The 26249-nt window shown below is 40.3% G+C and overlaps 1 protein-coding gene across 6 annotated transcripts in view; it reads right to left on the bottom strand.

Moving 5' to 3' along the window:
* Positions 1-24129, bottom strand: part of myo16 (myosin XVI) — a 101973-nt gene extending 77844 nt beyond the window's left edge. For 2 of the 6 annotated variants that reach the window (XR_014802898.1, XM_084954658.1), the window contains exon 1: positions 5322-5823. Coding sequence is in view for 1 of the 6 variants with exons in the window: in XM_084954658.1 (XP_084810784.1) it covers positions 5322-5349 (28 nt within the window). In the remaining 5 variants the exon portion in view is untranslated. Of the gene's footprint in view, positions 1-5321; positions 5824-16553; positions 16839-24036 lie in introns of those variants that run through there. The other 4 variants (XR_014802901.1, XR_014802900.1, XR_014802899.1 and 1 more) reach the window with 4 other exon arrangements.
* Between the last annotated feature and the right edge of the window lie 2120 nt (positions 24130-26249).

The raw sequence follows: 26249 nt of genomic DNA, 5'->3' as shown, positions 1-26249 counted from the left end.
GCTTGTTTCCTCAGCAGCTCTTATGCTGAATCACCAGCTGATGTAGTTCTATTTTTGGATAACAAATGAATATGGGCAGGTGCTCAGTGATCGGATCTGGCCTGTGATCTTGTTTTCAGTCTAGCATAATGAGGTTAAAGAGATGTATTGGGTCATAGTGGAGGATATCTTTATGTAATAACTGTAAATACTCACAGCAACAAAACAGTGTCAGCTGAGTTCTTCAGCTTTCTTCACCAAGATACTGAACCAAAAAAAATTGTGCCCTAAATTAAATATGTGTATTTTGGTCTTAGCTTACTTTGCTACTCAATCATTTGGAAGAAATCATCAACACCCCAGCGAGAGGAAAGTTAAACCACAAACACACCCTTTAAAAAGTAATGACGATGAATGGAGATTCAAAACATTTCACTTCCAAACATCACAGATGTTCTCTTATGAATTTTACTTGTTCAGAATAAATTAGAAGAAAGTTATTATCCAGAATGCCTTACATTTAAAAAAAAGTAGTTAGCACACTGAGATCTTATTTATTTATTCATTTATTAAACATGTCTCAGATAATAAGAAGCATCCATGTCCTCAAGTGTGTTGAAGCGGTAATGTGTGCTCTAAATATCAGATTTTTATATCAATTTTATTTATAAAGCACATTTTATTATGTAAACTTAATGTGCTTAACAAAGAAGAGAAAAACATTAAAAAAAAATCTGTGTAGCTTTGCCTTAAGGCACAAAAGCAAAAATAAAATATAAGAAACAAATCAAGAGCTGCTTTTTATGCTTATTTATAATTCACTGAGGACAATAATTCTAGAAAATATGCTGCACTCCATACGCCAAACAATTAGTGCAGAGTAAGTGTGATTATTTTGTTTAGTACAGCTATTAACTTTGCACATAAAAGAATAAATTCTTTGCTGATTTTAAATTTTAAAAAGTATTCTGAAATTGCTGAACAATTTTCCCACTCGCTCTTTCACAAAGTGGTAAAAGCCTCCCATCGTTACTTCTGAAACTATCAGCCTCTCTGGGATGCTCTTTCTTTTTATAGCCAATCATTTTACTAATTAGTCTAATTTTTTTTATTTGTTTTCATTACACGACCTTTCCAATCTTCCTGCCCTGACCTTTGCGGGCATTTAATGACTACATGATTTTCTCAGGTAATTTTCAGTTAGTTAACAGTTTTAATAATTTGCGAATGATGGCATCCTGATTTACGCTGTTAAAAACATTTTTTTAAACCAAGCTGCATCCTTTTTTGTTTGTGTCAGCATTTTGCCCAGTTGTGTGCAGGCAGTCGTTTAGCATCCTGGCTGTGAAGGATATTTGCTCATTGTTTAGCCCTGGGGTGGGTTGTGCGAGATACCACAATATTTTATGTGCTGTTTTTTTCTGTCCTAACAGAGTGTATCAATTCTTCTGACTGTGCATAATCTATCTGCCTCTCAGTGGAACGTAGCCAAACAGATCACATCACAAGGCAGCTGCTAAACTTATTCTGGTCTGCTTGGGTGATGTAAAGTAGTGGGACTCTACAGCAGGAGGGCCAAGCCTCGGAAGACCAAAAGAGCTCATGTAGAAATATAAAAAATCAAAAGATGCTAACACTTTTAGGAATAATAATTTGTTACAAAGTAAGTTAAAGTGCAAACAGAAGACGAACTGTCATGACAGCACTGATAATATGACAAATTCAGGTCATAGTCAGCCCAGAGGACAAGCAAAACATGAAGACAAGATAGTCTTTGCACAGACAATGACTCACTAACTTATGTCTCTTTGGGCATGTTATATCCCACTCCTTACATTTCTCAAACTGCTCTTCTTTTATTGTGCTTGTCTTTTTTTCTTCTTTGCCCACTTTTGATTTAGTTCTCTCTTACTTTGAGTATTTTTGTCTGTTCACTGATGTAGCGCTCTTTTTCTCCATCATCTGTCTGCTTCTCTTTTAGGGTGACTGAGCACACATCAGTGTTTTCAGCAGGTGAAAAATACTGTTAGCAGGGCACTTTTAAAGCACTGCATGCTTTCCAACACCTTCTGTTTCTTTGTCACAACTTTATTAGGTCTTAAATATCTTATTTTTCCAGAGCTCCAGACTGTGACCGGTCACACTTTACCGTCAGAGGATATAACAGTATCAGACACACATTATTATTTTATTTCTGTCTGTTTCTTACTTTGTATCTGTGATGTTAGTTTTCCATTGTTTTTACACATTAGAGAGTGTTGCAAGTTATCTCATATAAGTGTAATATGCATAAGAGCTATGCACATTTGTTCCCCAGTCCAGCACTTGCACTACCACCTGAGAATCTTGGCACTAGAGCCAACTTTCTGAGACTGTAAACTGGGGCTTTTCTTTCAACAGTGAAAAGCAACCTAACAATTAAAGAAGTCCTTAACTGTCGAGGCGTAAGTACATTGCTGTTACTTTTTACAGTATACCAGAAGCTGTCATTCGAAGGGGCCGAGGTGTGTTCGGATTTTTATCAGGCAGAAACAAAGACGTCCTAGCAGACAAAAAGATGCTTCTGTGTGCTTTTTTTGTTTGTTTTTGTTTGATATACATCTACACATTCATTTAAACACCTGCCCCCCCCCCCCCCCCCCCCCCCCCCCCCCCACACACACACACACACTTCCTTCACAATACATCAGTGCCATCTGCTCTGGACAGACATGTAAAAAAAGCGTTCTTTTGTATTCAAGTTCCAGACGGGAGTGGTGGGTGGGGGTCATTATTATACTGCTCATGCCAGGTGCTTCAACTGTATTTTATTTTGGGAACGGCTAACGGTTGAAACACAGAAACACACTCAACCTACTGCTTTTTCTAATAATATACGACAATGTGTCTCCACAGTCTTGCATTCTCAGTCCCACAGTTGTTGCCTTATTTTTCTCCTGTTCTTATATGCACACGTGACAAATTAAAGGAAAAAACCATCATAAATTGTTTTAATAAGGTGTTGGGTCACCACATGCCTACAGAGGAGCTTAATTGCAACATGACATTAATTCAGTGAGTCTCTATATCTCTTCTGTGGGGAATTAAACATCACTCTGCCAAAGGATATCCCCTCACATGATGGTCGTTCATCTAAAGTCTCACATAGATCTTCAATTTGGCTGAGAGGTATTGGCTGTGAAGACAGTATGTGATTCATATTAACTTTATACTTATTAAACCAATCAGCGATCCTTCATGATCTACGGAAGGGGGAGCATTATAATTTTGAGAGAGACCACTACCATCAGGAAAGGAATGCTTCATGATAGGTTAAAAGGGATCAATTTGAGCAATCTTGCATTAATTTATATGCATTATAATTTAAGATACACGTGAATCTTAACAGTGTCATCAAAATACCTCCTACGACATATCAGAGGATGACCTTGCTGTAGGCGTTCAAGGATTAAGGGTTTTTTCCTTTAATTTGACACTGGTGTGTATTGTTTCATCGTATCTATTTCATTCACTGCAGAGTTGAAGATCAAAAAGAAGAAGAAAAAGATGAAATAGACCATCAAGACCCGACACGTGTAGTGCATCACACCTGCACATACACATGCGCACACCTCAGAATACTTTTCAGTCCAAACCCAGGAGAAGAAGTGGCATGTTATTTCCTTGATTACAACAATTAATCATTTTTACGTAAAATAAAAACAAATGCAGCAACAGTCACATCTAGATCACACTGAGATTTTGTTCAATAACTTGAACTTTTTAATACCCCCCCAATAATATTGATTATCGTTTTCTGATCAGCTGACTGTTTCTTGCCTCAGTCTCTGTCCTCACTGTTCCTACTGCTTGTTCCTTGGTTGTATCCTCTTTGTCCACACTCTTTGTCACCCCAATACATCATCTATTAAGCATACATTCAAGGTTACAGTCACACAAATCCATAAACTCCCAGTCCATGACAGACAACAAATAAGATGACATATTAGGGCAGACAGCCCACACATGAACTGTAGGTGTACAAAGCATGTAAGATAGATGGGTATAAAAATAGGCTAAAAACGAGGAGAGTATATCACTAGAAACTGAACATTTTTGTTCAGCTTCTAGTAAGGTGCACTTCACTTTCCACATAAAATTTCGTGCACATCACATCACCTTTTAATAACCTCCAATTTATTGTCAAATATTAGGACATAACGTCTGCACTAAGTGGTCAAAATAACAAGATACACTGACTCTTGCTACTATGTGATGAATGGTTGTGGACAAATACATCAGACCAGGAAAGGACTAATCGGAAATGGGTCTGAATGAATCTGGGATATGGATTAAGTGGATATACAGAGAGAGAGAGAGAGAGACGGGGAAAGAAAGCGCGAGCTTTCTTCTTCTGCCATCCCATCTCCAAGCTATCAGTTATTGATTAAATGTAGAGCATCCCATGCAGGCTCCAGCAGGCTTTGGCTAATAACACAAACACCATTGCAGGAGGTTGTAAATTGCAAAATACCACACATACACATACACAGTTACACATTTAACTGTTACACAGTTACACAGTTACACATTTATGGTGTCTGCAAGCTGCAGACACCATAAATATGCAGGATATGTAGGAGAGGGGATGTGGATGATTAAGAGGTAAGGTGGGTTCTTAGAGTGAAGGAGAGACTTTGACAGTCTGCATCATCTCTATCATAGCACTCAATTATCTTTCCTCCTATGTTCTCCCTTTTTCCGGTCTTCATTGCTGTTGCCTCTCAAATATTTGCATCTATCACTCAAAATTTGGCCACATTCCTTATGTCACTCTTTCCATCCCTTTCCCAATAATGCCATCCCCTCCCTCTCTCCCGTGCTCCTCTAAACCACCATCAGTTTTCTCTCCATCTGTCTTTCTCTCCTTGAAACCACTTTCTCTCTGTGAATCTGTTAGTGTGATGTGAATATGCCAGACACTCGTGGGAGCTGCATCTTTGTGGCTTTACTTCATCTTCCTTTCCTTCGTTTTGCTGCTACCTGCCGCATTCACCGGTCAACTTCACTCATCTGCAGCAGCTCTCTGCAGCAAGCTCACACACCCACTTACTGCACGAACACACACACACACACACACACACACACACACACACACACACGGGGGGGGGGCACAAATACCCATTTGAAGTTTAGACCACACCGCTGCTGCGTCTGCAGCAAATGACCAGAATTCTTAAGCATGTGAACTCATACAGTATGGCAGCTTGAACATACAGTAAGTGCTAATGCAACAGACACACACCCATGGCTGACAAGTCTACTTGCATGCATAAATATAGAACTGCTGAATGGCTACTTACAACATTTGATGAAATGGTAGTGAGACATTTTCTGAGCAAGTCAGACAGTCCAACAGTCAGGTAGGAAGGCAGGCAGGCAGAAAGGTATGCGGGGGAGTCAGTGAGTGAGGAAAGCAGGCAGATAGTAGGCAGCTACAGGTTCCAGAAAAACTAACTAAAGCAGAGCTCATAACCGGCACGATACATTATTAATCTGGCTCACTGCATGCTATCCAAACTCTGTTCCCCTGTCTGCATTATTCACCACCACCAGTAGCAGCTCCGGTTGCAGCTCATGCAGCATCTACATGCATACGGTTCATCTCTCGCTTTCTCACACACACTCTCACACACACACACACACACACAGACATGCACTCTCTCGGTCACCCCTTCGGCAACACGGAGCTGCGGCTGTTTCTAGCTCTTCTCGCCTACAGCCGGATAACCGCTGCACAACGTCTTCCCAGCCATAGCCAACACACGTGCTCCACTGGCGTCACTGACTGGCAGCCGGCTCAGCCCACCTCCTGTTCAACACACCCCCAATGACGCAATGCTCTTCGCCTCCTTACACACCCCCCTCCTGGTTTTCTTCACACACACACACATATGCAGTGACTCATACAGATGCACGCTTCTTTGGACTATCCTCTACCTTCTCAGCCCAAAAAAAAAAAAAGGCGGCAAGAAAGGATCCATTGAGCTATATTATAGATATAACGCAGAGAGAGCGAGACAGACAGATTGTGAGGAGGGCTGTTTGATTAAACTGAAGAATTGCAGACACAGCAGGGGGAGCAAGAGAAAGAAAAATAAGCAAGAGGCAAAAAGAGAGGGGAGTGTTAAATTTGATAGGACAGCTAAAGACATAGAGAGAAAGAGAGGCGAAGCTGCTGCAGTGCGGCTTTTGGTGTGGTGACAGGTTAAGTGTTCATCAGCGGTCTTAAACTAGCCTCAAATTTACTACCGATAAAGATAGTTTATAGAACGTTGGAGCTTGAGCGCAGTACGTTTAGACGCCACTATAATGCACTTATCATGCAGCAACACACCACAGGGCATGGTGCAATATGACTATGTGTGTCTGTAGGGCGATCTCTATGATTCTGTCCTTTAAGGCTGATTTGCATTTACTAAGCTTTGTGTTAAAAAGGGATTTGTGCAGGATGGGAATGTGAGAAAGAAGGAGGAAGAAGAGACACAGCGAGAACAAGAACAGAGAGAAGCTGAAACACACTTAAAAAAAAATGGATGATAGTAGTAGAGGTTAACAGGGTGTGCAGTGTGTGAATCAATCTGGATTGCGACGCACGTTTTAAAAATCTGTGGCGTGGCGCTTACACATCTAAAGCCTGAATAACATGCTGATTTTCCCGTGTGAGATTTTGAGGCACATTCGCTGTCAGATATGAGCGAGCAGAGATGGGATTAAAGCACGTGAGAAGCAGGTGAGGTTCACTCCGCGTTGGTGGCGAACAGTGAGGAGTAACAGAGCAAACTTGAAAGAGACTGGGGGAAAAGAAAAGACACACTGGGAGTTCGATTTGTGTGTATGTGTGTCAGACTGGATACTCGAGTAATTCCTGTCATAGGAAATCAGGTCAAAGCAACTGCTCGCTGCATCGTATGCAAAGTACAGCTTGAGCAACTACTACAACAACTACCGGAGTAAAATCAGGTGCCTGTGTTCGAGTGTGTGCAAAGACTGCACTATGCAGAGTAATTCAATCGTACTGCTACATGTGTTTGCACACAAACACAGAGACAACAGACAAATTCACATCTTTACTGCACTTGCAAGCCAAGTAGTAAAGTGTTTTTGGGATAACACAATGACTATCCCATTATCACTTTTGAAATGGAGATCGCACAGCAGTACATTCTGACAGGGGAATGTCATGCGTTCCCATCTAAATGTCTTTAAGCATTAATGGCGCATGTTATCTGCGCCTGCAGTAATAGAGACTTAAGATGCCGTATCAGAAAGCGGTGGCTTGCTGGAAAACTGGAACATGAGGTACTGTAAAACAGAGTTTCAAAGTGAGACATCACCCTAGAAGGGAAGTCTGTGGCAACAGAGACGGGACAATAAATTGGTGACACGTAATGATCATTTCTATCTCTCTGCAGCCACAAGTAAGCAGCGAGTGAAGAAAAGAGATAAAAACAACAGATGTAAGGACTCCATTGTATATAACAGCCATCTAAATCTCTGTCAAAGGAAAGCACGGCTGCAGTCACTTGTGTAACTATCCACAATCTGTTTTCTTGGCATTATCTATCTATGTCTTTATTGTTTCAAAGTCACTCACACTGTAGCACATGCTGTTTCTGGTAGAGACTGAGGCTCTCTTCTTCTTCTGTGCAGCACTGACAGGTTTTCACTAAGGCAGCGTTTGATGCACAGATCATAAATTTCATTCACTTTGACACAGCGGTCACTCTGCCATCATCACCCTCAGGTGTCAATCAATGCTGCAACTGTGTTACCACCATGAATTTTGTGCTTGACACCCTAGAGAGTGAGTACATTTGTTCTTACGTGTGATCTCTTCAACTGAGTTCAGTGGTGAAGGATCCAAGGTGCAGGAAAGGTTCCTAATTAAGGCAAAGCCAAAGGCACTTAGCACCGTGAAGTGTGAGGTATTATATATTAAAGGAGACTGTGAATTCAGTATTTCTCATTTCCATGTGATAGATTTATTTGTGTAAATCCGTTCCAGCTACTTACAATCCCATATATTGTATCATGCTATTGACACAAGGTGCTCAAGTAAATGTACACCAAACATAATTTGCTATTTCGTGTATTTTTTAAAATTATCTGTTTAACAGCTGCAATCATATTTTTTTGTTCTGTTTTGTTGATATTTTTCACTGCACAAAGTGTTATTATCATTTTGCTAATCTGTCCTGTTTTTCTTACATTGGTATCATTTTTAATTTATGGTAATTGTGCTACTGACAGTACTTTCTTCATTTGGGATTCAATTTAAAATCCTCTATATTAGGTTTGGTCATAATTGTTCATGACAATTGGTCGAGCCCATTGCCGACTTGTGCTGTGAGGGCATGAAAAATAATTAACTTGTAGAGCACAATTGATGAATACTGGAGCAAGATTCTTCCTTTAGGTTGTGGAGAACGACAGTGGAGACACTGATTGAGACTATTATGGATTGAGCTCAATCCATAATAGACAAGCTAGCTGCTAACTTGGTGCGCATCACCATTAACTTAATGATATTTGTTAACCCCATCTGTTTGTTCATTCAGAAGCTTCAAGGTGTTCTTCATCTAGTTCCTAGAGACTGGTTGGTGACCTCCTGGCAACCACTGGTCCCTGGGGAAAAACAATTATTCCCCACTAGTTGTGAGTGGTTGCTATACTCCCCACTGCTTTGCTTGCTAACAGACTGCTGTAGTCACCCATAGTTTTAACGGAAGATCTGTCTACAACCACTTAAGAAATAACCACAGAGAGGTAGCGAAACCTGAGAAAGTGTGTCACAAACTGGAATCTGAGAATTTCTACCTTCAAATTTAGAGCTGCTTACTGCTAAAGCCAGCATGTTTCAATAGGTGCAACTTTTCCTTTGAAAGTGAAAAGGCTCTTTTTCCGGTAACCGTTTTTTTCAATTTTCACTTCTACTCAGTTAGAAAGTGTTTGTGGACAAGTTGGCCTCTTCCCAGCAAACTACAGGTGACTCGAGCATTCTGCTAGTGGCCAAAGCAATCACAAAGAAGTTTTTGGTGCAGGACCCTCTCTGTGACTGATTTACTCAGCATCAACCGGCAACTTCCAGTAACTTCTGGCCAGCCAATCTGGAAGTACACATTTTTCACACTTTTCTCTTCAGTGACCAAATGTTGCCAGGGTTTACCATCTGGTGCCTCAGTCTATCACGTTTGTGTGGTCTAATACAAAAATAATCCCAAGTATGTGAGTTTATTTATTTATTTTTTTGCGGCAAGCTCATTCATGCATGTGCATGCATGGGGGAGTGGGTGGCACTGCACATGTATCAAAAAACTGCAACTGTCTGTTGTTGATGGTGGCCAGTAGACAATTTCTAACATACTGCCCAAGCTTTCTATATTTTTCTCTCTGTATTCTGTGTGTACTCTTACAATCTGCTACAATCTGAGTTATTTTCATCATATTTTTTATGCACATTTTTTTCTGCAGGTTTTATGGTAAGATTAGTATTAGTATCAATATTGGTGTTGACAGAGTACATACCAAGTTACACTCAAATGTAATCAAAAAGGTCAACGTATATTCATTGGCAATGCAAACAGCTACATCATTTAGAAGGTGAAACGCCTGTCCTATCTACCTTCTCAAGAGTATTTCATCGAATGTCTACACGGTTCAGACAAACTGATCTCCTGCATGGCGCAGTACTCATGCTGGTTTTCTTGAACTGCTACTAAAGCAATGAGAGACATATGGGTATAGATCTATGTCTACTGTTGTCAAACATGAAATACTTTAGCCCATGTTTCGCTTTTAAAATAATATTTTAAAATAACAAGAAGATTAAACAGCACTGAGAAATTTGCTAAATTTCCTCAAACAATATTTTTGTTACTTTTTGACAAGATTACAGACAGCTACACTAATACAACTGACAAATTACTGAACTAATAACTACACTAACATTTCCTAAGCCACACACATTATGTGTTAAATCTTTTTGAATCACCTTCTAAACCGAATAATTGTGCAATCTGATCATTACACAGTAGCAGCTCAAGCCAGGTTTAAATTAAATGGCAGACTATCTAATATTCTTAATACCAGTTAATAACATAGCATCAATGTTAGTTAATTCTAAGGTGGATTGCTGCCTGCAGGGGGAAGATTTAAGCATTTCTCTGCACAATGCTGCAGATCACAGAGAAACTACCTATAAATGCAGAAAAGAGGTCAAACAGCATTATCCTCTCTCATTTATCCTGTTACTGGTCTTACTAAAGCACCACTTTGTTTCATTTGATAGTTTGTTACTATGCATCAGTGACATAAAAGGTTGCCTCAATTATTTCAAGGACATTGCGGCCTGTCACAGTGCATTAGTGGAAAACAAATTGAATATACAATGATGAACAGAGGTCGAACAGATGAAGGCAAAATGGTATCAGTCCCAGTACCAGTCAGCTATGCCAGGGTGACTCAATAACAGACAGGTGTTAACAAGCTATGCTGAGCCTGTGAGCTTCAGCAGCTCCCAGGCACTGACCTAACAGTCACAACTGCAGAATTGTTCTTATAAATCAGATTTATGGGCTTCAGACATGGCAGGCAATTTCATCTTTGACCCATTCATTTTTAAACTAACAAGCACAAACAAAATAATGCCTGTTGTGTTCAGTTGCTGGCTCACACTATGCTGAATCTTGTTTTCTGAATTTTTTTTGCTGGAGTATTTTATGAACACACAGGTATACGATGCAAAATAACAAACCTTTTGATTTTCACCTGGTAGTGACTAATCAGCTGGTTTTGTATAGAAGAGCAACTTATTTTTTGCCAGAAAGAAAAAAAATCATAGATGAAACAGTTTTGAAAATGGAAACATTTTTTTGTGAAAAAAAAACAAACAAAAAAACCCCAATTTTTTTCTTCAAAGGAAGGCACATAAAAATCCTTTGCTTTGCTGTCAACACCAAAATTCAGGCATTTTCTGAGTGATTATATGAATCAAAGCATTACAGCCATTAAATAAAATGTTTATAGTAATGTTCAAACCCATATGACGACTTGTTTGTTTCAAAGATCTGAAACAGTCACCCACCAGTGTGACAAGACCTGCAATCTGCTTTGGAGCTCCCTGCCAATCACGTGTGTCATCCCCATTAATTTATTATTCAGCTACAGTTGTATCGTGAATGTAGGCAGTTATAAAGACAAACACGATCTGTTTGGGAGTTCAGTCAGCTCGATACGCCCTCAAATATGGTAAAAAGCTCCCCACTCTGAAAGTCTAATTCTCTCGCCTTAGACGAAGTCCAAAGAAACTGACAATCAAGACAAAAGAAAATTCTGATTAAGTGGTTGATCAAGATTCATGCAGCTATTTTTTATTCTGACGTTGAGGCATAGGTTGGCTGGACTAAAGTGGCAGCCATGTAAACAGGATTGTTTGTAATTTCACAGTTTAAGAGTCAACAAATGACAAAAGACTGCAGTAATCACTTCAGCATCATCTAGTCCGTTGATTGCTGAAAGACTGATACAGTTCATTATCACTGCTGGCCAGAAGAAGAAAGAAGGAACGAGAGAAACATGAGAAAGGCGAGGGAAAAAACTGTCAGAGTGAGGAGGACTTGAAAGACAAATTACATAAATTAGTACATGACAAAGGCAGAGACAGATGAGAGCTATAACAATTAATAACTTATGAGTTAGATTCTCTCCTCTCGTGCAGGCTTCGTTTTCTGCCTGTAATTATGAGTCTCTCTCTAAATCCCTCCCTTTCCCTCCTCTCCCCCACTACACAATCCCTAAAACTGGAAGGGAGTCCAGTTCTCGCTCTGACTTTGTTTATCCTCCCAGCGCCAAGCAGCTGGCACAACAAACAAACGCGGGTACACAAAGCTTCGGCGAGAGACAATCAATAACCAGACAAATAAAAGAAAAGTACAAGCAAACATGTGAACAGCTCCAAGTCAAGCAGCACTTAGTGAAGAAACAGCATCCTACTCTCACCTGCTCTCAATCTGCCCCAGCTGAATGAGTGACTAGTGTCTTACACACAACACTGTGTGAGTGACTCACAGTGACTCACGCGCAGTTGGCTTCATCTACTAATCTACATCACAGTTCAGCTTCATGTTATCACAACAACGCTCGACCAGCTGTTTTTTGGCAATGATACAGAGCGGGTAGGGCTACACACACAAACCTCCAGGATATATATTAACGCACTGGCCGACGCTACATCACATGCATCATGTGACTACTTTAAGTAAACAAACACATTTTACAAAACAGACTTTTACTGAAAAAGTGACAGGCTGTCACTTTGAGATGCAATCAGATTGAAGGAAAGGAGTCCATTTCTAAAAAGAGCGCACCTTTTGTTCACTCCAGTTGAAGTCTTTTATAATTGTATCATTATTTCATGTTACGTAACTGACTTTAAACTGACAGCAGGAGTGTAGAGGTGAAAAAAGGAGATGGAAAAAGACAGCTGTGATTCCAATGAAATACAGGGAATAATAACGTGGATACTATTGTGTTGCAGGCACAATAGGAAAATAGATTGTAAATAGGACAGCAACCTTCTTGTATATAAGGAAAATCAATGGTTGCCTGATTGCATCAAACGTTTTTGGTATTGGTGACCGATTACAGGTAGTTGCGTTGACCAGCTGGTCACCCAGTGGCTGAACATGTGACATACACAAACTCTGAGCGATCACACAGATTAGCTGGTGGAAGGCGACCTGTGTTGCCTGTATTGCATACAGATTGCATGTAACTCATCTCTAACTGATAGCACAATGATACCATAGCTTGTTGTCGTTTTATTGCAGCTGACTGTGAGCGTCCACAGAGCTTCGAAGCAACCATTTCAGAGGCAGCAAGTTCACGGCTCACAGCTTCAATAAGTTGGGTCTTACTGCATTCTCCAACCACTGTTTCCCCTAGTGTGATTGCACTATTAACAACCACAGCATAATTATAGTCTGGAAGCTTCACCAGTTTAATGCAAATCTAATCAAGTTGCTTCTTGAACCATTTCCATGTTTGTTAACAAATTTTGCATTTCACTCTACTCTTGCAAAACAGCTTAAATGGAAGCTGTAAGTCTACCATAAAAGTAATGAGAAGAAACCTGTGCAGCTATATTTGTGTGTTGTGCTTCTAATACACCCATTCACACACAAGTTAGAGTAGCCAACTGAGATGGATTAAATACAGTAGTATTCAAATCCTTGTAAATCTTGAGAAGAACACAAAAGGCCTGTTCACTGCAGGAGCTTCTGTAAAAGCTCCTGCAGTGAACAGGCCTTTTGTGTGGAACATACAAATGTGTGGAACAGAGATTATATGACAAAGAGAGAGACAGAGTGAGACAGTTTATAAGAGAACTGTCCAAGTCACTATGTAAATATGTCAGTATGATCACATAAACATGCTGCAGCAATCATGATGCTCCACAAAAACTCGTTATTTGTCTCTGTTAACCGATCAGCCGACACAACACAATAGCGTTACATACTGTAATTCTGTCAGTAAAGACGATAAAGAAAAAATACTGGTTGATTCACTTTTTGTCATTAAGGATAAACAAAAAAGACACACACACAAAAAATTACATTTTGATCAAGAAATTGTCTGTTTTCATTGCACAAACAGCTCCGCTGCACTACACAGAATCCTGTGAAAGAACCAAATCCCACCAACTTTGCTGCTTTTGCCGCTATCCAAGTAAAATGAATGCAAGAAGAAGCATCATATATCTAATGAATCAATGTTTTAAATGATGACACTGGTTCTTGTACAAAAATAACTTATTATTGTTACTAATATTATTATGGAGACATGCCACCACCATGCTGATAAGCTAATGCTGCATTACCAAGTTTGTAGGTGTAATTTTATTTTAAGCTCACTGTGTAGGTTCCAGGATTACTGTCAGCAGTCAGTCATCTGCAGCTTCCCACAACATAAACGAACAATATGTCAGAGTTATCCAGTAATCTGATTTCTCTCCAAAGCTAAACCCAACGAGGAACTGTAGACTGCAGGCTACACAATAAATATGCTTATATCACCCAGGTACAGTATAGGCACAACTCTTCATGTTGCTAAGCAACCACCATACTCTTACTTCTTTGTAGTAGTCATAAACAGAGAAGAAGAGACCCAAAGTTAAGAGCAAGGTATTGAAAAAAAAACCCTAAAGACACTGTGTAAGTGACACAAGAAAACATGCAGTAACAGAGTGGGATGGCCTAGATCTGACTTCAGATTATCTGCTCACAACACTGAAACAAAAGCACTATCTTAGGTACTGTTTTGCTACAGGGCAGTTTTGTGTTCAGAGCGAGTGATTGGACATCCTTCATGGGCAAGCATTCTGTCTCAGGTGATGCTTTCCAGAATGCCGGCAGCCTCACACTCACTCAGGTGAACTTTTAAAATGACCTAAAAGAGACTGACAGTACAACTGTATACTGTCTGCAGTGGAGCACCTTAACATCCATACTAGCTACTCCCATCCGGTGAGCCTATAGACTGTATATAAATGAGGTCCATCTAGTCACCATGATGTCACCCATTCATTTGAGCCCAACATTTTAGATCCTCACAATCTTGATTGATTCTGTCTTCTTTTTCCAGTTAGCAGAGATGCCACCTGCTGGCCTTTAGAAAGTATGAAGGTTTAAGCTGTATCCTCAGTACCTTGACTTTTTAGATGCACAAGCTACATCCATCATTTACCTACAGTGTGTGTCTTAACAACTCTTTATGTAAAAGCATAGATGGTGTTAATGCACATGCTAAAGAAAAGAAAAAATAAATGGAAAACAATAAAGGTTCATATTCTATAAGAGTCTAAAAAACGCTGTCTCTCTGTGTTTGTAAAAACATCAAAGGAATTTGGCATGAAGGCAAAGGCAGACTGCAACACTGTAAAAGCCGATGTGGCTTTCACACATGCGATTTTCTTTTTTCTCTGTATGAAAACATGTTTTTGAAGCGTATGAATTTCCATGTTTTGATTTAGAGAAGTGTTTGTTTTGTTTGCTTTGCTCTTTTGTTCTGTGGTTGCTCAGTTGTTTCTTTTGTTAAAAATAGATTTAGAATAAATGGGCTGAAGGGTCCATCTCGCACTTTCAGATGTCATACAGAATGACACAAAATACACAAAATAAACTGCACAGACCTGAACCGAGGAAACTTTTTTGTTTCATAAAAAACATTAAACTTATCCGACACATTCAAACCACACCGTGACTGTGTTAATAACCACGATCCTTTTGGCCACTATAACTGTGATTTGAAATTTTTATACCATTTCATCTTTAACACATAGAAACACAGTGTGACCCACATCTACGGTATAGTTGTCTGCATATCCCAGTGACAGTTTTATCAGTTTCACATTAAACTGTCTGAAAGAGCCTCATGTATATTCATCCTCTCTTTATTCATAATTGATGCCTTGAGCTTACCAACAGTGCTGATGCCGGACAGGCATATTGTCTGGGGAATTCAGCCTTTCCTGCTGTTTTTATAACTAAGTACAGTATTCTTCCTTTTGCTTCTAAACTATTACATTCAGTGGCTGAATTATACAATACTATCTGTTAAGGATCATTGCTAATGCACTGTACCTCTTTGCATATTCTCTCCAGACAAGAATAGACAGCACACACGCAACAGCTGAAAAGATGTGAAACAAACCATCTGGACTAGGCATATTACAACAAAAATGTGGACCGGTGTGCGTGGATAATGGATTATGCTTTCAAAATCACTTAATGTTGATCCTTTGATCACTAATGTAATCTGTTATCTGTCACCATTCTGGATGCTGACCAACAGGAAGAAAAACTGAGCAAGGACTTTGATTGACTTTACTGTGACCTCCAACCCCTGCCCTTCAACTCTGTCTGTTTGTCTCTCAGGGGTCAATACAGGTCAACTTCCTCATTAATCACAAAGCCAGCTTTGCCAACGAACTCGCAGCACATTGGTGCACTGCTAAGAAAGACCACCCGTAAATTAAGAGTCAAGTTCACTCTCCATTGGTGGAAAAGCTCCACAGCTCCGCGGCTGAGGTGCTTTCTGAACAGAAACCAGGTTTGGCTTCTGAACGTCTCTTTCACACTGCTAAAAACAGAGGCAACAAAGATGTGACCTCAAGGAACTAAATGAAAATGACATAACAGCTGAAAGCATCAGCAACAAGATGACAACAGATGCAATCTCAACAGCTTTAAAGTGTGAAAATCTGTAATCAAATAGATCTCATGACAGCACGGAAATCTTACGCTACACTGAAATCTTTCTTGCACGATCAGCTGTTCATTCCCAGCCATAATAACACACTAAACTAAGTGTCTCGTGGTATATTTAGACCCACGACAACTGCATGGCACACCATATGCATTTCCTTTCATTCCCAAAGACACACATGACACCCATGCTCCTTAACGCATGCATGCGTGTTCTCATTCTGTGCTGTAGTACCTGAAGACTGATATCAAAACAAAAATCACACTCACCATCAGGCTCATGAACAAGAAGTGTTAGAAGGAGAGAAAAAGCAGAGTCTCACCAGTGAGAGCTCGTCCACAGGAGACACCACGGCACGCAGGCGAGAGAAATGTGTCCGCCTGACGAAAACCCTACGAGAGCAGCCTGCCCGTGCTCCAAATCAATTTCACACTCTCTCACCTCCCCGCCACTGTGATGTCATTCATTCATCCTCTTCCCCTTCCCCGTAGCCATGGTAACTATGCCGCTTGGAGCTGATCATTCTTTTACATCTGTCTTTCTATCTCCCTCTGTGTCCCTCCCCCTCTCCAGACCTCGCTGAGCCCAGCCCACTCACTCCATCTGAGGGGTGTAGTTACACCCCTAGCCTCACAATCATCCACCCCTTCTTTCTATTCCCCACTATGCTGCTCTGACAAATGAGGAGGAGGGACAAGGAGAGGGGAGGCGCCTGGATTTGCTTCATGTAGTGTGCCCTGATGAGTTTGTGGCCAAACAGGGATAGTTTGCCAAGGAGACCCATAAAGACAGAAACCGGCTACAAAGCCAACTGCCAGACAAAGGAGACAAAACAGAGCGACATGAGCTGTGTTTTTGGAGCCAGACACACCGAAAAAATATAATGGAGGTTAAATGCTCACACACAGGTGTGTCTGAAACCCCTTAATGTGCTCACACACATAAACCCAAACACTTAGTCCTGTAATGTGGTGGTGATGAATAGTTAAGGGCTATCACCATCATTACTACAGAGCTCCACTGGCAATAATCCCCACAGTGACCTTGGAATTTCCCCTTGTTAACATTTGTTTTTCTCTCAAAGCATCTTTTCACAATTTCCACATGTCCATTACAGCCTTATTTTAGCCATTTCACTGTTAGGTTCTACTCACCTACCCACCATGCTGCTGATTTAATATTCTAAATCTATCTTCCTTCATCTCCAAGCACACATGCTTTAATTCTCACCTGCAGAACTGGGAGAGCCACTAAAGGTATGTAACAACAACACATATAAGAAGGAATAAAGTTAAAAATCAGAGACAGTAATGGTTAAAAAAAAATCATACATCTACAGTCACTGAAAAGACTGTAATCATGAGAAAGACAAAGCAGACAGCAACATGGGGGAAAGTAATTATAATACCAAGAAAAATAGAAATGCTTAAAGTAGATACAGAGAGAGGAGGGTACCTCTGAAAGGGGAGATCTCCTCTTTGTTGCATATCAGCTGTTTTTAATTAGCTTCCTGTGCTTTCCTCCTGGATAATCTCTCCATCTGTCTGCATCAGTCCTAGTCTGTCACTCTTAATCTCTGAGTTGCTGCTCATATAATTAATGGGGGGTCTTACCCAAACACCAATACAGTACCTACTGTTTGAGCTTATTAAAGTAATTATTGTCATAATTAACCTAAATTACAAATTGACTGATCCATTACCCTGAGAGGTTGCGCAATAAGAATTTGTATTTTACACATACATATGCAGAAAGCATACTATAAGCCTACATTAAGTGAGGGGAAGACACTAAAATGAAGGTTTACATATTGCACAACAACTCATTGCTGTTAATCCCATTTAATATTTCCTCAAACTGGCTAAGTAAGGCTAGAAAGCTAGCTGTTATTTTAGAGCAATATTGTCATCCCAAGACTTTGTTAATAACAGTACAGTAGTTTTAGCACAAAGACAAAAAAAACCTGCTGTCTCACTTCATTATCACCCAGTTACATCCCATCACTCCTAATTTAATGGTAAATAATGAATTTAGCTATGTTGACAAAGTTAGCACCTAGCTACAAGTGATGCCATGGCATTATAAATGTTCCAGTTGCCTTACCTTAACAAAAATTTAAAAATTGTAGTCATGACCACACCTGTTTTCACTTATAAATGTAATTGTTCTGAGGTTGTGATGCTGAAAGCCCAAGGAGCTGCAAATTAAGTATTTTGGGTAAACAACATCTCAGGAAGTTTTAGAAAAATAGCAAACCTCCAGTGTTGTGGGTAGTTCATGCAATTAGCTAGTTAGCACTATTTCCAATGAACATTTGAAAAATCTTGAATCTAAAGTCTAAAGTAAGCAACCAATGACTAAAGCAATATAAAGATTTTTTTTTTATGCTAATGGCATAAAAAGGCATAGCAATTTTTCTCCATCGTAGTAGTTTTAACAATGGTGTTATTATTAGCTTATGCTACATATGTCTGTAATGTAATGTAGCTTGTTAGTCTTAAATGCTGATTTGAAATTAGACCGTATGTCTTATCTGAAGAAAGATTTAAACAAATCCTATTTTTAATTATCCCTAATTTTAGTAATACATAAAGCGTGACTACATGATTTTAGTTTGTTTTCCAATTACTATAAAGGTCAACACCTTTGAATGCAAGTGCTGTGTGACAGATAGACTTTTCTTGCAGGGATTTGAATCCATTTATTTTTTCATAATGAACTGCTTAGACAGGGACAAGAAAAATGAGCTGATTTAATTCATTTACCTAATTAATAGTTATCATGTGTTTCATGTGACAAGATTAGACACCCTCACAAAGCCGCAAAATGTTCCTCTAATCAGTCTCTCTGAAATGTTTACCTTTAAATATTCCACTGTCTCAGTGATCCCTAATAATGTCAACACTTCCCTATACCAGCCTGTGCTGTTCAGGCTACATAGGCAATGATATGAACTTCTAACACTTAGCTTGTACTTAAAATCCTTTATTGCACTACCTATTATCACCTCCTGCCACAGATCGTGTGCGACTATGGCTTTAATTAAATTACACACTCTGTAGTCTGGTGTAAGGTCAACTGGAAAATGTAAGAGAGAGTAAGGGAGTTATAACATGGAGACAAAGTAAAAACAAAGAAGGCAGGTGGGAACGATTTAGAGGTTATTACATTTTGGATTGGTGGTTTTTCAAAGGGATGCAATTACAAGATCAATAAAATAAAAAATAAAAAAACACACTTTTAAAACACACACGTACTAACACAAACACTCTGGGAGTATGTGCATGTGTGATCCCGAAGCAATTTCTTCCACATTATGGTATGAGACATTGCTTTACAGAGACATTTTCCTTCATTTCAGAACTCTTATCTGTACCTGCAGAAATGAACAGATATTATGATAACACTAACTGGGATCTTTTATCACCCTTTCCTCCACACTTTCTCTTTACCAAACACATTATCCTTCACCTCAAATCCTCTCTCCTTCATTTCACTCCAGCTTTGCTGTAAGTGATTCTTTTTCTCAAGAATTTAGGTCACACACTCTGCTTTTTGCCTCACTTCTTTTGCCTCACTTCTGTCGATAATCCTCGATCTTTCATTCTGTGGACAGCAGTCTAACGAGGATCTTCAGGAGATCAGCGTGATGGAAGTAGGAGTGTATTGTAGCATTGTCAAATGGGGCATCATGCCTCATTAGCCAATGCCTTAATTTGATTAAGGTTAAATGTGAGTGATGACATGTTTGAAATCAGACACACAAACATCACAGCTAGATATTATCTTTCATCTCAGCAAAAACTCCCCCCATGGCTCCTTGAATAGATCAAAGCGGCATTTTTAAAGGGAATACTTAACCAATCCTGTTCAAATCATTAGCATGGCTCTGCTGATGCACTCACACTCAGCGCTCTAATATCAGCCACTGTAGCTACAGGCAAAAGAACCTGGTAGGTGGACAATTATTTATGTGCAACGGCGGAGGGTCCACTTGTCCATACGATGGCAGAAATGGAGTAGCCACATTTTACGCACCTGCCTTCAAACAATTTTCAGACAGGCGAGCGAAACAGCTGCTTCATGAGCTGTTCTCGCAGCCTCTCTTTCCATCCTACTTGTTTTTTCCTGCTGAGAAATGCATTCATCATCCTCCCTCTGCACCATCCAAGCCATGTTACACAATCGAGCGATCTCAGCTCCCATTCCTAAATTACCTTCATAACATTAAAGTATCTGCAGGCTACTTATGTGTTGTTCTTTTCTCTCTGTGGGGGGAAAAATCCAGCAGTGTTAACTGTGGTTTTCACATAAGATAAAGCTATCCTACCCTCATCACTCGATCAGCTGATGAAAGGTAATTCATAAATACATGCAGCAAAAGCAAGTCCTGGCAAGCCCAGACATCGACCCTGACACTGATGTCCCTTTATGACACAGTGTCCAATTATAGGAAGTGAAACAAAGTCTGCAAGGCCACCAGTCACATACCAGCAGCGTCACGCCTGTATTACTGTGAGGAAGTCTTCTATATAAAGTGAGATCACATAGAGGACAGCCTCCATCTCCTTAGGGCTTAGTCAACCTTTGTGTCAGCTGCTGCACCTGTTTAGCATTGAACCCATGCAGACTGCTTTGATGATATTGTTTCATCAGATGGGGGGAAATCTCAGACAAAAGGTTTGGATCCAATCCAAAGCTTGCTGCAGGAGTTCCACTCCTAAAAACACGCTTTTGCTGCTGCTGATGCCACGAGTGCTTTTCACCACCTGTCATTAACTTTAGCTGCTGTTTGAAGCAGCTGTCCAATCCTACGGGTTTTACTCATAAGAATAACAGTTTTCAGACGGTTTCATCCCATTCTCAAGCTTATTTTCCAATTCAGGCTTATGATCTATAAGATGAAGAATAAAGCACTTTTCCCCAAAAATTTTGCTTCCAATTTTTTAGGAAATTTGTACCGAGTACCAGAAATATGAAAAATGTGATTTCTGATTGGATTTATTAGCTGCTATTATTATAGCACATCCAAATACAACCAAGGTTTCATAGCTGGAGTAAAGCTTTGGCAAGGGAGAGGGCAATAACTCTATTTCTTTTTTTTTTAACTGTCATTAATCTGAAAATACAGTGGGAATTTGGTGGATTTACTGTTGTTCAAACAAAAGAAACAAACAAATAATGAAATAATTATCATAGATCAGGAATCTTTTCAATCCTGATCATGTTAGTAAACAGTCCTTTTCTTTACAACATACTCCTAATATTGCACAATTCCATCTCAAGTCGTAATTCAAATAAATAGCACAGTTGCTCTGGATTACAGCTGGCAGCAGTCCAATTTAATCCATGGCATTCCCAGATGAACCCCCTCTACCCCCTCTTTTGTTTGCCCAGCCAGCTGTCTGTCCTCTGACCTCAGGCGCATGAAATTCATCTATCTACTCAATGTCTGTGAAGATATGATTTTTTTTGTTTGTTTGTTTTTCAAAAGGAGGCTTGGAGGCTTTCTGTCAGAGTAACGCCAAGGAATTTCAGTGAGCGTGATAACCGTGCAGTTCCTATGAAGATATCAGCTGGTGGACAGGCACAAAAAATATAGACAAAGATGTTTAATCATCCCATCTCCCAGTTGGAGGTGTTGAAAGACAGAGTTTCACTCATCCATCCATCCATCCATCCCTTCTCACTTATCCAGTTCAAGGGTCAAATTTGTGCTGGAGCCTACGCCAGCTGTTACAGGACAAGAGGCCAAGCAGACCATAAACAGATCACCAGTCTGTTGCAGGGCTAACATGGAAAGACAAACAACCATTCAAGCTCCCATTCAGGCTTTGGTCAACCTAACCCCATGCATGTCTTTGGACTGTGGGAGGAAGTCGGGGTACATGGAGAGAATCCGTGCAGACTCAGAGGGAACAGTTGTTGTCAGTTCCACACAAAAAGGCCCCGCCTCCTTGGTGGAGTCAAACCCAGGGCCTTCGTGCTGTGAGGAAATAGTGAGACTCTCTAGTTCTGAATTCATTTATTAGATGGAGGGAAAAGATATCTAAGTGGTGGCATCATCTTCTACCTTTACCTTTCTCCATTTTATATAACGTTGACTTTCAGAACCAGACACTCTCTCCTAGAGCTCTCTTGAAAGGCGGTTCGCCCCTTAATCATACAAAAAAGGTGTCATTTAAATCTTGTCAAAGCCATGGGGCTTCAGCATTGCAACACAGCCGGTGGGCTACTTTACATGAGTGAAACAGTTGGTGGTTTGTATATTCTTTGAGCACCACTGGAGTTCTGATAGCAGCAAATCCATCAAAAACCTCGCTTGCAGCAAAAGGTCTTTGCTCAGCCACCACCCTCTCCTGCTCTTCATCATCATCCTCCTCGAGCTCATAAATCAACCTATAATTATCAGGGAGGGTGGTGACTAAGTCTTGAGACCATGTGGCTCAACAGCTGACCACAGGACAGGCAACTGGGCGCCCTTGTGCGGATTACACAGCATTTAGTAATGCTCCACAGAGAAAAGAAAAGAAGCAGCAAAAAAAAAAAAAAGAGTCTGGAATATAACTGCTGGAAAAATGGTACTGTTAAAGTAACGTGGTGGAGACAGTCTTTTGAGTTTAAAGAGAATGATACCTCTGATACTGCCAGACAGAGAGGCCCACAGTCTGGCTGAGCAACAGGACAGATGGGAATAGCACACAGACACAGATACAGCTTGTTGAAAGGGACGCTGTGACTAAAACAAGTGGTCCTCCTTGTACATCACGAGTGATTTTTTTTACACTGTGTTTATCAGTAACAGCTCTGAATCATATCATCCCAAGGGTTTAACACCAACAAGTTTAACCCGCATGCACTCAGTCTTCTCTCTCTCTCTCTCTCTCTCTCTCTCTCTCTCACACACACACACACACACACACACACACACTGGGGTGTGTAGACTCTCAGTCTGAATGAGACCATCTGTGAGCTCCAGAGAAACAAAAGCAGTTTTTTTATTCTACACAGCCAGAGTCATCATCTTGTCGGATACTGAGCTATCTTATGTCACACCAAGAAAAGGCTTTACACTCCATAAAATCCATTCACCACCCATTGTCACCCCTATTTTTCCTGGCTCTCCAGTCCTCTATAGTATACTTCTTTTTTCTTTCCTGATTTTTTCCCTCACATTCTGTAAATATTTACACATAGGCTCTGATTGTACACATCACACAACCACATAGAGCTTAGGTGAAAGTCGCCCAAGGTCATCTGAAACTGGGGCAATTCCCAGTTGACATTCGGTACCCTAAAGGTTTTTTGGAGGGCTGCGTGTTTGTGTTTGCAGCTGACAAGCCAACAAACCTGTTTCCCTTTTTCTGCTCTGCCAGTTAGCACACATGGAACATCTCCAGGCAAACAACAGCATACAAGAGGGACAAAAAAAATGAATAGAAACAAAGGCCGATCTACAGACAGCAAACAAAGGCAATACCTACAAGCAAAAAGAAACTCAAAATATGTATAAACATCTAAGTCAAATCAAACTATAGCAGGCATTTTACCCTCTGTAGATTACTTGTACTCTTAGGAAATTCCATTCATGCAAAGGGCAAATTATTCACAATCATAGTTTTGATTCATCCAAATATTTGCTGGTGACCCAACAGTATGCCATCGGGCCTTATGTGACCGACCGAGACAGAGGAGCTCTGAAGTCACTAAACAACACAACACATGAAAAGCATTAGACATTTAACGCTGTACCTCAGTGTAGCTTCTCCCTGTGGTTCTGTGCAGATAGCAAATAAAATCCAGAGACAATTTGGTCTCAGCTGCAGAGATCTGAAACACTCAGAGAGAGAAAGCCAGAGAGAACTCAACTCCCATCTCTCTCTAGATCTACACCAATAGGCTAAAATCCTCCACTCACATCCCATCTGAGAGAGAGGGGGGGAGAGAGAGTTAAAAGGAGAGCGGGTGGGGTGGGGGGGGAGTGCTTGCTTGGGTGAATATAGGGGAAAAACTGAAAGGGAGAGTGAGCATAAGTCAGGGAGAGAGAGTGAAAGGGAGAGATTTATGAGTTTGGTTTTGTGTAAGAGAGGGAAAACAGAAAGAGAGGAAGACAGGAGTTTAAATCTCTAATTACAACTGCTTATCACAAGCCCATGAGCAGATGGTAGGAATGGGTGACAGTGGACTTTGTACACACTACTCCGTTACGCCCGTCTTTTGCTTGTGCATGTGTATGTATGTGTGTGTGTTTGCATGCCAAAAAGGAACGTAAGCACATATGCCGAACAATGAGGACAGCTCGTAAATAGTATGTGCCTTCTCACCTAACGTCGCCTTTTTCTCACAGGGTATCAGTGCCTGTTGCTCTTCCTCATCAGCATGAGAATGAGTACTAGAATGAATCTCCACATGCATCGGATGGATTTCATGAAATACATACTTGTGTTCTATTTTTCTATCATCAGGTCAAAATTTCAGTATTTCTCCAGGACTTTGGTTAATAAACAAGAACAAACAAAAGTGAGCGGTCTGCGGTGCAAATTAGAAAATGTTCTCACGCTGAATCACTAACCAAGATGGTGAAAATATTTAATATTGTGCCTGCTACTGAAAATCAATCACAACAAAATAAAAGTACTTGCAACTGGCAGACTCAAAAACATGTAAACAGTATAATACCAAGAATTGGTGAAATAAAGCCAAGCCCCCAGAAGCCACGAGAAAGTGAGGGAACCAAAAAAGTGTAAAAATAAATAAATAAATAACTAATTGTAAAGTCAGTTATTCTCTTATATCAACTGTTGAACTGATGGCACATTCAGGTAAAATTAGCAAATATTTTTTATTTACAGTATATACAAATTATTCCTTTTTGTCCAACAGCTTCTAAGTGTGTGTGTGTGTGTGTGTGTGTGTGTGTGTGTGTGTGTGTGTGTGTGTGTGTGTGTGTGTGTGTGTGTGTGTATAAACAAATGTTGCGGGCTGTGTGTCATCCAAAGCCCCAGCTTGGAGTGGTGAAGAAGATGGAGAAAGAAGGAAAGAGAGAGGGGGAAGCAGCAGAGTTGTGGCAAGCCATAATCTTTCTCCCCCTTTCTCATCATCCATCTGATGTGCTTTGCTCTCTTCTGCAATAAGCTCATGTCCCTGAGAAAAATGCCTGGAAAAATAAAAGATTCAATAGGAAGAGCTTGAACGGAGACAACTTTCAAATCTGCTCAAACTTGTCTTGTACCCATGCAGATTGAACGCCTGCTGTTTTGTGATGGTTTGATTTTTCGGCAGGAATATATGAATTATAGATCAGCTTATATTTGCAGATCTCATGTGGACAGGGGAGAGAGGGAAAGCATTTTTAAACCCAATCACATGTTTGCAATGTTAAAAACAGATAAACCTCTTATTCGGCTTGGTCAGTCACGTTTTTCAAATCAGAAACAATTGACATCTAGCTGAATCCAAAAAAACCCCAAACTATATTGCATGGCGAGCACAGAACACGGTGTTTAGGATGTAGAGTAACGGATGGTGCAATCCTGTTTGTTGATAAACCAAATCCTCACTTAGAAGAGAAATCCATGCACTGCCTCTGCCAGTTCAGCTGGAGGGCTCTGGATCAGTCTGATTACTCTGGGCTGACAGCAGCAGATCGAAGTAATCTCCAAATTCTACATAAGTATGTACACGAAACAAACATATAGCACATTTAGCTGCAGTGAGCTAATATGAGCAGTGCACATTTCATTAGTATTTGTGGGAGGGTAACAAATCTACATATGTACACAGTGAGAGTCAATGCTCTGCAAAAGTGAATGGCTGTCTGCAAACTCTGATGCCTGTGCAAGCATTTTAGTGAAACGGGGCATGCTCGGTTTTATAATCAGGATTCAGGGATCACCTTTACTCCCTGTCATCTGTCTCACCTGTCCCAAAGGTACCAAACAGGGAGAGAGAGAGAAGGGAAGCAA

The sequence above is a fragment of the Perissodus microlepis genome, chromosome 16 (genome assembly GCF_051167445.1).
Source record: "Perissodus microlepis isolate ML-2025 ecotype Zambia chromosome 16, ASM5116744v1, whole genome shotgun sequence".
Classification (NCBI taxonomy): domain Eukaryota; kingdom Metazoa; phylum Chordata; class Actinopteri; order Cichliformes; family Cichlidae; genus Perissodus; species Perissodus microlepis.
The sequence above is the reverse complement of the archived record's forward strand: the minus strand, read 5'-3'. Positions and strand labels throughout refer to the sequence as shown.